Source organism: Polyergus mexicanus, unplaced genomic scaffold, assembly GCF_030449975.1.
Source record: "Polyergus mexicanus isolate NDT 795.1 unplaced genomic scaffold, iyPolMexi1.0 SCAF_13, whole genome shotgun sequence".
Lineage (NCBI taxonomy): Eukaryota > Metazoa > Arthropoda > Insecta > Hymenoptera > Formicidae > Polyergus > Polyergus mexicanus.
This window is the reverse complement of record NW_027223333.1, coordinates 9498857-9514504: the sequence shown is the minus strand read 5'-3', so window position 1 is coordinate 9514504 and position 15648 is coordinate 9498857. Positions and strand designations below refer to the sequence as shown.

Below are 15648 nucleotides of genomic sequence, written 5' to 3'. Positions count from 1 at the left end.
AAGAGAATCAAAGATAGGAAGAATGTGTATTTTTTATTATCATCGCCAACAATAATCCATTGGTTTTAAAAACATTTACTTACGTCTTGCATGCGATATTTTTCTTTCGTTCATTCGTCCACAAATTTATCTTATGAATAAATTTAGTTTTAAAATTCATAATCTTTTTTTCAACTTTCCGAACATAAATTTGCAATGCGGATATATGATAAATAAAAACAGAGTCGCAGAAAATGCTAACGATAATTTATCACGATATATATTTCTTTACATCCCTTCATATTTCATTCATATTTTTTATATAAAACTTCTCCCCCCCCCCCCCCTCCCCGAAACGATCATAGCTACGAGCAATCGAAAAAAAGACTACCATCCGCACGTGTTCAAGAAACACGATTTTTCAAAATGAAATATTATGAAATATACCCAGCGAACGATGTACGCCTTGTCAAACTACTATTTTTTAAGAAGTAAAAAATTAAATCGCTATAGTAAGTACAGTGATGCCAATGTATCAAATTTATTCTAAGAGAGAATTTGCATTTTTATTTAATATATTAGCGTATGGCTGTGAAATGATTATCTCATAGAGAGAGAGAGAGAGAGAGAGAGAGAGAGAGAGAGAGAGAGAAAACTTGAAGGTTAATAAATTATTTATCTTTCCTCCTTCCCCACATTTGAATAAAAAATATGGCTAAGCAACAGACAGGCCGTGTCGAAATATAATAATAGCGATCAAATATGTTGTGCGACTTTAAACATTAATATAATATAAATAATATAAATTACCTTCCTGTAGGTTTTGAATTTCTTGGATCGACCATTTTATATTATTTTTTTCAAAACATCTAGAAAATTTATAGGCGTGAAAAGATGATACATCCATTCGAGAACTCGAACACAGAAGATGCCAATAATGAACTTGTTCATCCGTGTCTCTTGATCGCCGAATCTGTCGATGAAATGAAACTAGTTGAACATATAAACATTCTTAAAAACTGAACGATTAAGTTTGTAAGAGATTTGATTATTTATAAGTACATGAGATTAAAAAAAAAAAAAATTATGCTGCTCTTTTCCATACTTTTTTTTTTTTTTTCTTCTCCGTATCTTCCCCTGTATATGACATATATATTTATTATCGCGTACAATTTAATTTGCATTGCGTTTATTGCAGATGCATTTTTCAAAGCATCAAGTACGTTTCTAATATCGCGTTTTACAATGAGCCATTTGATTCAGACTTTCATTTTTCCTTGAATAAACTATTGATAAATGGGAAAGGAAATGGCGTTATCCTTAAAGAACGTATATACTAATGGAAAGAGCACGACCGCATCGCATAAAAAGTGTGTGGCTTGCAGCATACGTATATTCGTACCATCCATACGCAATGATACATTATGAAACCTTATCCTATTTTATGTTGGATTGTATTATACTATACGCTGCATTCCATTGTGTTATATTATATTACGGCATGTGTCTCGTACAGACCTAATATATATGTATATATATTTGAACAATACGATGGAATGAGAAAGGAAGAAGCACGAATTTTGCGTTCATTAAACCGATCATAACAGATATATTCCACGATATCGTTAAACATGACGTACTTTGAAAAGCGATTGAAATGAATTATAATTAGAAAGAGCTCTAGGATTATATCGATTGTTTTATACTCTGTACGTAATATTTGATTGTGTGGTAGCTATACTTTGAATTTTGGGATACGATAACGAGAACGTATACACTGTGAACCGACTAGTCAAGGGTAAAAATACCGCAATACGACGCGGCGTGATGCAATTCATCTATTACGAAGGAATGATCAGACAAAACGTAGCAGACATTTTATTCTTTTTTTTTTTTTTTTTTTTTTTAATAGAGTCAAGCAGCGAAATCAGAGCCGTTTCTCGCAAATGATATAGTATAGTTTTGTTTGTTATTGTTGTTTGAGTGTAATCGAACTCTCTTGGCTCTTCGTTATCGCGTTATCGATTATTTATGATTTTACGACGAGTATGTATTTATTCTCGTATAATTATAGAAAATTAATGATTGAGCCATTTTATGTATAGCTTTGACATATCACCTCGGTCGTCTGAATTGTTAATTGAAAAATTTACGACGTCATATACATCTTGATCAGTCTCGAGTTGTTGATGATTCGCGTAGGCCTCATTGTGTTTCTCGCATAATGTGGTTGTATAAATTTAAAGCCTTCAATGCATAGCTTATCGTTAGCGTACGTACGCGCGCGCGAAAGAGAGAGGAAGGAAAAAAGAAGAGAATTGAATAAATGTGATTATACGGAATCAATTTATATATTCCGAGTTTCTCATATATAAATACATCATTATAATTATTTTAATTCAAAATGCCAAGACAAGATAGTGAAATTGTAAATTTTGTTGAGAGTTTATTTAAAATATGTATTTATAAATATTAAAATATATATTTGTTTTGCTTTAAACAAAAATATCTCGTCATCCTAATCAAAACGAAAAAGACATATATATTTACGACGTGCTTCTCAAAAAAATATTTTTCTTCTACCATTTACAATTTTTACAATTGTGAAAAAATTTATTCGAAATGTAAATTTCTATGTGAATAATAGAATAATATTAAATTTTTCTAACGCGATCGAACATTCTTGCGTAATAAATCATTTACCACGTGTCGCTGCTCGTATAACGGTAAAACAGGGCATATATCATCTGATTTGCTCGGTAGAAACACTTTTACATAGAGGGCACCACTGTCCGTGATTCAATTCAACGGGCGAAATAAAATAACTAAACGGAATATGAAAAGAGAATTGACTATATATTTTTTACATTGACGCGGTATTATTTTAAATTAAATATATATATATATATGAATTGATCGCAATAAAAAGTGGCATATTATTAGCGTCCATCCTCTACGATTTTTTATTGCGCGTTTGTTTGAACTTTTACTTTGACAAGTATACTCTCTTAGTTATTATATACTAATTTTTGAGCCGAAAATAATTTATATGCGTGTTATTTAATATAACTTCTTTACACGTAATTTTTCTTATATAGATAAATATTTCGGTTTACGCTCTATGTTGAGAAATTTTTGATTTTCAACTTCTTTATTACGTCAACGGGCGTTTTGTTCAATAATATATATTATTATATATTATATAATAATCGTAATTTCATACTAAATACAAAGCAGCATAAAGCGAAACATTGCGACATAAAATTTGAATACCTATATGATATATATTTTGTATGATTGTATTAAATTGTCTTTCTTGATATCTTAGATCGCTTAAAAAAAAAAAAAAAAAAAAAAAAAAAAAAAAAAAAAAAAAAAAAAAACCATCGCGTTTTCTCCATTAAAATATCCGTACATTTTCGCATGATATTATTGCGAAATAAATTAGTCGAAGCATATCGAAGCTCGTATAGCGATGATTTCAGTTGTTCCAAAGGTCGCTCGATAATGCCTGCATTAAATATTACTCATTGCGTTAAAAGCTGAACGTTAAGAGGACCACGTATATACGGCCACGTACGTACTTTATCGTTGGCTTTCGTCGACACGAGTACTCGTGCGACACTTCCCGCCTCTCGTTCTCGTACCGATTCTTCCCTCGCAGGATCATCATCGTCTATAATTTCAGTGTCAGAGTGCTAGCATTTTCTATCATGTCGCTGGACGAAGTAAGGATTAGATTAAAATTTATTCAATTGACGAAAAATTCCGTCATGTTACAGGCGGAAAAAATATATCGCGCGAAATCGTCCTCGGATCATTAATTTATTATTAGAGTGAGTGAAGTTTGACTAGAGTGAAATGTAAAACTAGTGACATTTGTGCCAATTACAAACTTTTTTTTTTTTTTTTTTTTAAATATTCACACATATTTATACTAGATGTTAACTATCGCGCGTAAAATTTGATTATTTTCAAAATTATTTCAAAAAGACGACGTACTAACGCAGCGCAGCAAAAAAAAAAATATGCTTCCCTTTAATAAAAGTAACTTTTGTTAAATTTGCTTGTCTCTTCTCCCTCTCTAATGATAAATCTAAGACAGAAAGAGGGAAAAGTTCACTAGGCTAGAATCGGCAGATAGGTTAGGTAAATTATCAGATTGATAATTTATGATAGCTCGATGGATAAATCAAGCATTAATTATATAGCGACTAGAAAAAAAAAAAAAAAAAAAACTGTCCATATTTTAATAATCAAATCGCATTGTTGGTACATGCAGCTATTTCTGACCTGGCAAATGTAAATTGCGTACTTATTATTTTAATTGAATAATGCTACTGTTCACCAGATAAAAAAAAAAAAAAGTACGAAATAGAGAGAAATCGTTTTGTATAAACATTTTTTTCCTCAGAGATTTAATCATGCAGCCACAGCGGTGAAGGAATTGGCAGCACAGCCACAAGACGAGCATCTGCTTGAACTCTATGCATTGTACAAGCAAGCCACTGTCGGTGATTGTAACACAGGTTTGTTTTCACAGAATTTTTGCGTAAAATTCATTATTTATCGTCCTCGCTCTCATATGTGTAATCTCTCGATAATGTCTTTCAACTTTCTCTTTTTAGAGAAGCCTGGTATGTTGGATTTTAAAGGAAAAGCAAAGTGGGATGCTTGGCACAATAAAAAAAGCCTGGGACAAGAAACGGCGAAAGAGCATTACATTACTAAAGTGGAATCATTAATTGCTTCAATTGGAAAAAAGTAATGGATTCATTATCACACATATATGTGCGCATAAATGTTCGCGTATAATCTCATTGAAATGTTCGTGAAATTTTTCATTTTTGAAGGAAAGTACAGGAAGCATTATGTACGCACACGTGAATGATTTCGTACAGATGTAGTACGTTATCAATTTTCTATTGTTTAGCAGCTACACGCACTTGTATAGGATGCACATTTTTGTTCTATTCGTTTATAAATCTTGTATTCACTTTATTACAGTCAGCATAAAATTACTTGTCGCAAAATTATATCTCTCTGTCACAATTTATTATCCTTCTTAACAAACAATAATTTAACTTTTGCCCTTTCCATTTCAGTCCCGTACTAAAGTTTCACTCCTTCCGAGTCAAGATTATTAGTGTATATTAATAAATGTATTTTTATACATATATAATTTTGCTTATCATTATATACACATATCGAAATACGACTAATCAAAGGAAACAGTTTCCTAACACACTTCCAACGATATATTTCAGCTTGTGTGTATTTAGCTAAAACTTAAATTGGTAAATAACGCTATAGCCAACGCGAGAATAAAAATACACAGCAACGAAAATAAATTATAACTATTATTAACCGATACGAAAGATGTAAAAGGCATTTTTGTTTGAGAAATTATAAGTTTGCGTCAGTTCTGTAACCTAGCGTCAGTTCTGCATACCTAGTTTAAACGAGATTTAAGTTAGCGCAAACGATATCAGTTTGACGTTTTACAGCTATTGGTAGAAATGAGGCGGATGTTATATGCAAATTGTAAAGTTTGAATTAACAGCATAAGCGATACGCTATCACGAGTACGTAATTCGACTCGAACAGCTCATTGTTTTACAAAACTAAATGATTCAATGATAATGGATAGCGCGCCGCTTCGCTTTCGAAACCAAAAGCTGACAAATCTTGTTTTTTGAAATGAATTTTATTAACCGAACCGCATGGATATGTCAAAAAACCAATTGTGTTATAAGATATTTTTCTTTCTTTCTCTCTCTCTCTCTCTCTCTCTCTCTCCCTCTTTTACGTAATAACTCATATATAAATTGGCAATATGTTTCTTGAATTTCTATTAGATAGTAGACAATGGAGATAATAGTGACATGTATACATATATATACATATACATATACATATATATATATATATATATATATATATATATATATATAAATTGAAAATTTGAATTAAATTACATCAATCGAGTACATTAAGAGCGTATACTTGTCGACTTGAATATATAAGGAACTTGACAAGAGCAATTTACTTCCTCTTATTTCTATCGTGCTTCTTACTCGTGTGCGGATGATGACGCGTCTTTACTCTGCTAGCTTTTAGATAGTCGTTGTGGATCGCATTCGAGCTGTGGTTACCCATCGTGTTATCATTGAAGTTCTCACAGACTTGACGACTCGTCGATGCTTCGTCGAACCTAATACACACATAAACAAACGAGATGACGGAAAATTAAAGTTCGTGAGAGGCAATTTCGCTCTTGTTTTATTGTTAAATTCCAATTATTAACGCTCCGATCACTCGGGCTTAGAGAGCCTATCTCACTATCATCGATTGTCAATTTCAATGAGTAAAACGCGTTAAAAACTGATGTTACGTTCTGATGTTCTCGATGAAACTATTGTGAGAGAGAGGAGAATATGTATGTCGGGAGATATCAACGCGAATACCAGGTACTCGTTTGCTGATGTTCGAACCGTGACGACAGGAATTTCTCAATTGCCAAGGAGAGATCGAGCGAATGAGATGTGTTTTTAACTATACGTTATTGACTGTGGTACGCCGTTCACCGTCTTTGATTTCAGTACATCGTTTTCGTAAGACATTATAGTTTCTTTCCCATTTTCATAGACTCTGCAAAAAAAAAAAAAAAAGAACGATTAGAAAGAATATATAAATGCCATTAGAAATCTATGATATGTGCATTATCAGACATACTTTTTGGTCGTAATTTTCTTTCCGTCGATGAAACGAGTCGAGGTACTGGTACGTTTCACAGCAGCACCACCGCTCGCTCCGTCGAAATTGGTAAAAGTACCGAAAGATGTAAAGTTTCCTGCGGCGCCGGCATTCTCCATTAGATTATCGAACGGCAAACGAAAGCCGAATCCAAAGGGACCAAAGAAGGAAGTACTCAGACTATTGCTAGTCGGATGATTATGTCTCCCCGTAGCGCCTCTCCGGGGACAACCATGAAAACCTGTGAAATTCAACAGTGACAATCGCGTTTTGTGTAGTCATCACATATATATTTATTATTATGCAGTGTATCGCGCGCGCCCGCGCGCGCGCGTACATGCCTTACCGGCAAATAAATCTTCGAAGGGTATACCGTCGAAAAATTCTCTAAATACTTCCTCGGGATCTCTAAAAACGAATGTGCCAGCAAAGTGCGGATCAAAATCATCTCCGTGGCGTCGTTTACCTCCGGGCATTTGAAGACCTTCTTTGCCATACTGATCGTAAACGCGTCTCTTCTTTTCTAAAAAATTTCCAAGCAAAACGATTATTACTTTCAATGGTTACTTTCAATTGGCATCACAAAATTTTATTCCTTTCAATCAAAACTCAATAAGCGTGGTTTCCGCAAAATTTGCCGCAAGGTTAGTCCAACATTAATCGATAGATTGAAATACAAGAGAAAAATGAGAAAAATTTCATAGAGTATCAACAACGCTCAAGGATTTATCGCGACTAATATGTCGCTTAGTTTAGCTTATAACACATTGATCATTTTTATCAAGAATGTAACTGTTTCGATCGAGTTATAATTCGCTAGCTGTTAACACACGCTGACAATAGAATACAAGCAGGATTAACCGCAACATGGTAGTTATTCAGCGTGATACTATAAATCAGGAAAAACTCGCAAAGTTTCTTCTACTATCATTTTTATAGGAATAAAAAAGGATGAGCGATCGGATATGCATTCTGTTTGTGTACTCGGATACAGTGTCGTTTTAATAATAATAAAAAATAAAATAGATAAATAAATAAATAAATAATAAAAAAAAAAGAAAGACATTCACAAATCATACATTGTAGCATAGTTTTCATAAATAGCCGTATTCTCGTATAAATCAACGTTGATTTTGAAAATCCCCTAAACCGGTCTCGCTCCTGCGTCGCGTTAGATTCCGCGCTCTCATTCCGTGCGCGTTTAAATTTTTTCGCAAAAAAAGTGGAGAAGAGAGAGGCGGATATACATATTTTGTATGGCGCAATATTAAGGCGAGAAAAAAAGAGAAAAGAAAACTACAAAATGTTTCGAGCACTCTGCAAATCGTATTCCTTTTTTTTCAAATGATACCGAAATATCGCTGGAAAGGAGAATCAAAGAAACTCCGGAAGGTGAATCCACGGCCGGGTCTTGACGCCGCCTTCTGATATAAGCGCTGATCGTAAGTGCGTCTCTTCACATCTGGAAAGATTTTCTATATCGCCCCAATCTTCTCTTACAAATTATATGTACGTTCCTCGTTCTTTTAAATTTTACGACAATCTATAATCTATATTCTCGAAACGAGTATTTTTTGTATGATGTTTCGGTTAAAAAAAAAAAAGCGGCAGCTTCAATCTTCATTAATCCTAGAAATCTGCTATGCTTTTATAGAATCTAATTAAGGCATGTCATGTGTTCCAAGATGATCAATCGCATTGCGCTTTGCGGTTAAGAAATGAATTTTCGACGAGAACCGCAGTTGTGTTCTCTCGATTTGATTGATTTATTTATTATCATAGAACGTACTTACCATCGCTCAAAACTTCATAAGCTTCTGAGATTTCCTTGAATCTTCTATTTGCCTCTTCCAAATTATCGGGATTCTTGTCTGGATGCCATTTCAATGCCAACTTTCTGTACCTACGAAATGGAAAAGCCGGATATTGCGTTAGCGGAGCTTATTAAAAACATCCGATCGATCGTAAGAGTAGGTCATATTATTTCGTAAGATTTCGAAACTTGAAAATCTGCTGGCGATCTCCAATTTCACAAAATTAGATATAAATTAGATTAACAAATTAGTTAACGAGAAAGAGATTAAACTTACGCTTTCTTTATATCAGCACTAGAAACAGTCCGTTGTACCTCGAGCACTTTGTAATAGTCGACCATCGTTTAGCACGTTTGGAATCAGGACTTAGGAAACCACCTGTCGAACAATACGAGTGTTTATTATTATAGCTGATGCGAGTCGACGATTAACGGATGAGAATCGAGATTGTACAATATAATATTACAAAGAGACATAGGATGAAAGATCTTAATATTAAATTGTCGTCCTTTTCGGTGACGCGACAGCGATATCCTCGCTCGTAATAAATATAATGATTTCTAATGTTTTGACGAATAATTTATCACGTTTCTTCATCGTGACTGGTGACGCAGTATAGCGTTATACGACGCACGTAAATGTCATTAACAATTTAAATGGACCGCAAGCAAGAACAGATAGCGCATTATATCTAATTACACCGTATCAATTTTTTTGGTCGAATATGATAAATACAATATACACGCAATCATGAAAATTTAAAGCGTTTGCAAACTCGAGATGAGAGGGACGAAATTGCTAAAGTTAGCCAAGTAAACTATCGAAAATAGTTGAAATAGTTGGATATAGAGATTATTACGAATACGAATGATCTACGATTTTGTGTATCGATATATCGCCAATTGCCGCGCAAATTAAAGAAAATAGAAAGAAGAAAAAAAAGGAAAACAAAAATATGTCGCGCGATTTCTTCAACAATCTTCGTTCCTTACTAACGTAATGTGTTGTTTTATGCTATTTTAACTAATCACTGATACTACTTTTGCCTTCGATAATTCTGAATCTCTGCCAAATAGAGATATATACAATATATATATATATACATACTCGATCTCTCTTTCTCCAACTCTCTGAGAAAAGGAATACTAGAGACGAAGATGATGATAAAGATAAAGAGCTAATATGTGCATTTATCTAGGGATAGCGCGAACCTGATTGTGAATGAGTCATGCTACTTTTGGATTTGATTTTTGGTCTATCTACGCTACCTACGCGTTTTGCGAATCTCTTAGGTAAAGTCGTAGCCAACGTGCTCGTCATCGCGACGTGGGTCGTCTCGCGACCACGTAATCCTACGTATATATCTGCCGCCTGCGTAACGACTACGAATTTCGTTTTATCGAGATATTTAAAATCCCCACTCTTATTACTCTTATCGTTGTATCATCGTGTTATTACAAGAAGATTTCTCTCACAAGTTTCGACAGATTTGTTTTTCCTATCTCTCGACACTTCAAATACGACCTTGAATTTTCGCAACTCTAGCTTCTAAAACAAACTGAATCTTCCAATCGATCAAACTCGCCGAAAATTACAATATTACGGAAGGAAATATATTTGGCAATCTGAAAGAGAGTACGCAGTTTCGAGAATGAATGAGAGCGAGGCGATTCTAGTGGGCGTCCTTATGTTCTTGCAGAGATGCGTGACGTCAGTTTTACATATTTGGCCAGAGAACGACATATCGAAGGAAAAGGATTTCGCGCGACGCGACGCCCTATATCCTCGCTCGCTCGCGCGCCAATCTTTCCGCGTATTGTCCTCGTTGCAAGTATAATTTAAATATCAATGTACACGCGTATACATTCCCTCCTTCTCTTTCTAAATAGTGCTCTAAATAGATAGCGGTTAATTGTATTGCGCTCGCTCACACACACATACACACACACATATATACATTTTTTCAATATTATACATATAATTCAAACAAAATTACAAAACATTTTTATAATTTGCAAAAAATTAATACCTTGACCGCATTTGGAAAAGAAACAATCGGATGTATAATAAATTTTGCATAAAATCATCATTTCAACATTAATTTGAGTAACATGAAACAAATGCGTGAGTAAAATAAAGAGAAAACTATACAATAGTAAACTATAGTATCTCGCTGTATGTATGTCATTTTACAAAATCAGACAGAAAGTACGAAATGTTTTTCTTTGAGAGAAAAATACGCGTACATACATCTCGAATTTACATGTAATTTAAATTCGGAATTACATCGTGCTTTATCTTGCATGAAACAAGGAGAGAATTAAAGAGAACAGAAGAAAAGATTCAATTCTCTTTCTCTCACCTATTTTAAACATAAATTAATATATAAGATTCTAATCCAATGTCAAATAAATTGTGAGATATTACAAACTCTCATTCCAAAACATTGTTCGAAATGTTTGCCAAATGTTTCGCGTTGTATGTTTGCATCGTACCTCTCGACACAAATATCAAATACATTACAAGCATCGTTTCTTCCAATTACACAACATGATACAATCTGTATCTCAATGTTATTGTTCTTGACATTGGGCCATATTCTGTGCTTTAGTCGTATGTCACTGAAAATTATTGTAGCATACGGAACTAAAGCCTATGATTATAAAGTTTTCAAACTATAGATTCCTATTGTTCGGCTATGCGCAAAAATCCCTCTCTTCTCTTATAACTCCTCTTGCTGCATCTAATAATATGTTGTCATTGTTAGGACGATAATGTTATCAATAGTTGGTGGAAATATTGGTAACAGTCACCGATAAGTTCCTTTGGCGATTCGGCACATTTCAGCATCTGTGATAAACTCAACAATGACAGCGCACAAGATGAAATTTCGTTCAATTGTACATCTATTACGTTCAATCCGTTAATTTCACTCGATTTACTTACCGCAACGTACGATACGAGGGCGCGCTTTATCATAAACTAGAAGTAACTGACATGTACTTGAATCTATTTGGTTTCAATTGATTACGCTGATACTCGACAACGCTTTAGCAAATATATAATAGAGAATATATATATATATATATAACTAGCGTACTTTTACATACGCCTTCGCGCATAGCTGTTAGCTTTGCGTCGAGTTTAGAAGACGCGAATGTTTGATGCGAAATAGCTGGAACGGAAGCTTTTCTTCCAAAGGTTTGTTCGTTTCTAGGAGCTCGAAGCGTGTGCAAAAAAAAAAAAGAAAAAGAAAAATGCTAAATTCTCAGCTCCAAAAAGAGATATTGCGCGCGGTTCTCTCTGGCATACTCTATTAAAAAATTATCTTCGGGACTCACCGAAAATGGTTCCTGTTCGTTGCCGTATTAGTCGCCAATCGTCAAATTTCAATCGATTTTATTAATCGGTAAAAGTAAACCGTTTTTATTCCTCTCGATCGGAAAGAAAGCACACGTTCGCGGACAAAAGTGGAGATTGGAGATACGCGACAATCGCCGTGAAGTTGCCTCAAACAAAATTCGATTATCCAAGAACAATGTCTCTCGATTTCTCTAGATGTTTCTAGTATTTGGTACTGTATTCATGCGCCTTGACGTCGCCGGGCCGGGTCGATCTTTAGAACATATATAAATGGAAGGGGAATAGCAGGCTGAAAAGTGTCGGAAAGAAGTGAGAAAGAAAATCGTAGTTGCCTCTCTCTTGTGAATAACCGCACATACAAGGATCGTGTCTGTAGTATACTACATACCTTTGCGCGCGCACACACATGCGATTAATGTTACGTTATTTTTCATTGGGCCAAACCGGTAAGCCGTGCATGCGCACTTTTGAGCAGTTACTCACAAGAGAGAGGCAACTATATGATTTTCTCTCCATTCCCCTTCCATTTATATATGTTCTAAGGCCGGATTCACAACCTTGACAAAAAAAAAGCAGAAAAGCAGAAGCCAATCAAAACTCGCTCTGAAAATAAGCGGTACATTCTGCTTCTTTAGCGCGAGTTTCGATTGGCCTCTGCTTTTCTGCTTTCTACTTTTCTGCCAAGGTGTGAATCCGGCCTAATGGCCAATAATGTACTTTTCCCCTAAGGCGGAAACGTGAAAAGTTTTTACCACGCATTGAAGATTGAGATTGAAGATTGAATTTGACCAATTAGGGCAAAGAAATTTTAGTCCCTTTTATTATGATTAGTCAAATTTCAATTTCTTTAATCTTCAATCTTCAATCTTCATTTTGCGTAATTTGATATGGGCATAACTCTCATAGGCTCTGAGAGCGATTAATGACATCATTGCATCGTCTCTGCCAATAAAAGGCTTGAATTCATAGTAAAATATAGTGATTAATTTATCCGGGTTGAATTAAACCGTTCATTCGAAAACGCTATAAGATGAAGAGAGACAAAAGTCACACAATGCCCTCTTTGTCATCCCGCACGTTTACGCCAGGTTTATATGAAAGAGGGCGCGTTCCAGGTTCCAGGTTCTAGTATGTTAGTGTGTATAGAGTTCAGTGGTCTCGACTAAAGTGAATCAGAGTAGTTGAGCGTTGAATGAGCCGGGATTTACGCTGGAAGCTGGAAGAATTGAGAATGTACTACTAACCGATGCAATGTTTCATGTTTTCTATCGTATATCTTACAAGCAGTGAAAAGCTCGACAGGCTTTTAAAAATCTGATAGATTAGCCAAAACGAATGTCATATCGAATTTTGTGAGTTATTGCGAATATGGTAAGTGATCTTATATTCAATGAATCGTCCTTTTGATTTTCGACTAGCCTATCAATCTCATCAAATCATTCTTAACTGATTGTGCAGGTTTTGATAGCGATTTGTTTGTACTCTTTTAATCCTACTCCTTAAAATAGCTTGGATTTTTTCTAGCTACTATTATGTATAAACAGAAGGAAACGTACATTTTTGCAACATTTAATTGTGAGAATTAAATACAGTATCAAACTTTTTTCTTGTATTGTTTGTTTTGCAGTCGGGAACGCTAAAACCCTATTTGACCGCAGTTAGGCGTACGCTTACCGCTGCCATGTGTCTAGAGAATTTTTCCTCTCAAATTGTGGAAAAACACAATAAACCTGAAGTGGAAGTAAGGGCGAGCAAAGAACTGCTTTTGACGCCTATCTTGATAAGTAGAAACGACAAGGAGAAGGTCTTGATTGAATCTAGTATAAACAGTATGAGAATAAGTATCGCCGTGAAGCAAGCCGATGATCTAGAAAAGATTCTTTGTCATAATTTTACAAGATTCATGACAATGAGAGCCGAACATTTTATGATACTCAGAAGAAAACCAGTAGAGGCGAGTAATTAAAAGTAACGCGCTCTTAAACTTTTTACAAAGTTTATACGTATGATTATATTTTGATATTATCAAATCGTTATTTTACACAATATTTATTTTAGGGCTATGACATTAGCTTTTTAATTACTAATATTCATGTCGAGCAAATGTACAAACATAAGATAGTAGATTTTGTTATTCACTTTATGGAGGAGATCGATAGAGAAATCAGCGAAATGAAATTGTCGGTTAATGCTAGAGCACGCATATGTGCGGAGGAATTCTTAAAAAGAGTGAGTAACGAGTTACTGTTTTTAATCAAGTTTACAACATTTTGTAGACGTAATATTATACATCTAACAATAAATTTTTAATTTTTTCAGTTTTAATCTATTTATGGCGAGTATTAACAATATATGAATAATTCCAAGAATCGAAGTACACAACGGATGCACGGCGCATTGATATTGTCAATTGTACAATATTAAACGATAACTTTGACAAAATTAAGAAAGACATTTTTATAAAATATTCAACAAAATATATCATCTCATATCCTCTCTGTATTGCCATTGGAATTGTTCCATGTTAAATAATATATATTATGTTAATGTAAACATAGTGTTATATAAGCTAGCTTTGTTATATAGCATTTCGAGCAATATTAAAAGTTAAATTAATATTGAATATCGCTATATAAACATTTGCCATGCGAATGGTTTTTAAGCATTTATTTCATAAAACTAGATGGATAAAATGAATAAAGAGGCCATCTGAATGAATCTAAAACCAATTATTTGTATAATACATTTTTTATGAAAAAAATGATATTTGAATAATTCGATAATACTTGTAATAATTTAACTAGTTTTAAGTAAATTCACGAGTTTGAGTTAAATTTCTTTTCGGATTGGGAATTACTTGACATGGAATAATTAGTTTTTACCAATGTTGGCTAAAAAGTCGAATGTTTTTATAAAATTGCGATTGATTGATACACATACATACAAACATGTAACACTTACATATACACTTACTTACGCATACCATACATATACTTTTAATACTAATGCTTCAATTATATAGAATTATATGTATCAAATTCATATCTATCAGAAATGCTTGTTTAATTTTTTTTTTTTTTTCCCTCATTATTATGGAGATTGCTTTGTCAATTGAATTTATTGTAGTTAGACTTTGTTAAATGTTATTAAATAATTATGGATGTTTTTTTTATAAAATTCGAATTTGTATACTTTTTACTTTTTCTAAATTTTTTCTAATCTCATAATGTACATCTCTATTTAGTTGAAGCAGCATCCAAATTTTACAATGCAAAATATAATTTAGTAAAATTTATGCTCAAAGTTTACAAATTTGAAAAATCTTTGCAATTAAATAAATGATTTAAACGCCTTATATTCTCATTTTGGAAAAAAGACGGAGGAACGAAGAATATTTTTATTTCACAATTATATAATATGTGTACTGCGTGTCACTTATTGTATTTAGTAATATTATATATGCATTTTTATAAAAAGATGCAAGAATATTTCCCCCAGGTTTGATGAAATTGTAGTCTTTAATTCTAATGATTTTTTTACTGTGCGATAAGTAAAATAATTAATAATTTTTTTGAAAACTAAGTTTTAGGATGAAACAAAATAATAAATGATTTAATGAATACATAATAATGTATGCATATGGCGATGAAGAGTCAAGAGATCAAGATTTTTGATACTAACGATGTACATGTACATGTACATAATACTTTATTTAGCCTGAAGATTTTATTTTATT

The 15648-nt window shown here is 33.5% G+C and overlaps 3 protein-coding genes across 7 annotated transcripts; 2 read left to right on the top strand and 1 right to left on the bottom strand.

Moving 5' to 3' along the window:
- Positions 1-3561: 3561 nt before the first annotated feature.
- Positions 3562-5015, top strand: Acbp1 (Acyl-CoA binding protein 1). The gene is made up of 3 exons (XM_070305551.1): positions 3562-3707; positions 4394-4508; positions 4608-5015. The coding sequence occupies exons 1-3, from the start codon at positions 3693-3695 to the stop codon at positions 4745-4747; spliced, it is 270 nt and encodes an 89-aa protein (XP_070161652.1). The 5' UTR covers positions 3562-3692; the 3' UTR covers positions 4748-5015.
- Positions 5016-5706: 691 nt separating this feature from the next.
- On the bottom strand, positions 5707-12110 carry LOC138938507 (dnaJ homolog subfamily B member 6). Of its 5 annotated transcripts, none has more exons than XM_070305545.1 (8): positions 11891-12109; positions 8826-8927; positions 8529-8638; positions 8087-8197; positions 7082-7258; positions 6715-6976; positions 6541-6630; positions 5707-6193 (listed from the first exon to the last, which is right to left on the bottom strand). In XM_070305545.1, the coding sequence occupies exons 2-8, from the start codon at positions 8888-8890 to the stop codon at positions 6025-6027; spliced, it is 984 nt and encodes a 327-aa protein (XP_070161646.1). In that variant the 5' UTR covers positions 8891-8927; positions 11891-12109; the 3' UTR covers positions 5707-6024. The 5 variants fall into 5 exon arrangements, 4 of the variants coding, with proteins under 4 accessions (XP_070161646.1, XP_070161647.1, XP_070161648.1 ...); XM_070305546.1 differs by lacking the exon at positions 11891-12109 and adding an exon at positions 11496-11591; XM_070305547.1 differs by lacking the exon at positions 11891-12109 and adding an exon at positions 9822-10111.
- A 904-nt stretch (positions 12111-13014) lies between these two features.
- Arpc4 (Actin-related protein 2/3 complex, subunit 4) lies at positions 13015-15035 on the top strand. The gene is made up of 4 exons (XM_070305549.1): positions 13015-13283; positions 13540-13866; positions 13971-14141; positions 14232-15035. Exons 1-4 carry the CDS (start codon positions 13281-13283, stop codon positions 14235-14237), a joined length of 507 nt encoding a protein of 168 aa, XP_070161650.1. The 5' UTR covers positions 13015-13280; the 3' UTR covers positions 14238-15035.
- The last annotated feature ends 613 nt before the right edge of the window (positions 15036-15648 follow it).

Bases quoted from the DNA above. Each gene is read 5' to 3' on its own strand.
- Acbp1 (XM_070305551.1), top strand. The intron at 4,509-4,607 runs GTTTGTTTTCAC...TTCTCTTTTTAG, and splicing joins TGTCGGTGATTGTAACACAG to AGAAGCCTGGTATGTTGGAT.
- LOC138938507 (XM_070305545.1), bottom strand. From the start codon at position 8,890: ATGGTCGACTATTACAAAGTGCTCGAGGTACAACGGACTGTTTCTAGT. The intron at 8,639-8,825 runs GTAAGTTTAATC...TCCATTTCGTAG, and splicing joins AGTGCTGATATAAAGAAAGC to GTACAGAAAGTTGGCATTGA. The intron at 7,259-8,086 runs GTATCATTTGAA...GAAATTTTTTAG, and splicing joins TCCTTTCCAGCGATATTTCG to AAAAGAAGAGACGCGTTTAC.
- Arpc4 (XM_070305549.1), top strand. The intron at 13,867-13,970 runs GCGAGTAATTAA...TATTTATTTTAG, and splicing joins TCAGAAGAAAACCAGTAGAG to GGCTATGACATTAGCTTTTT.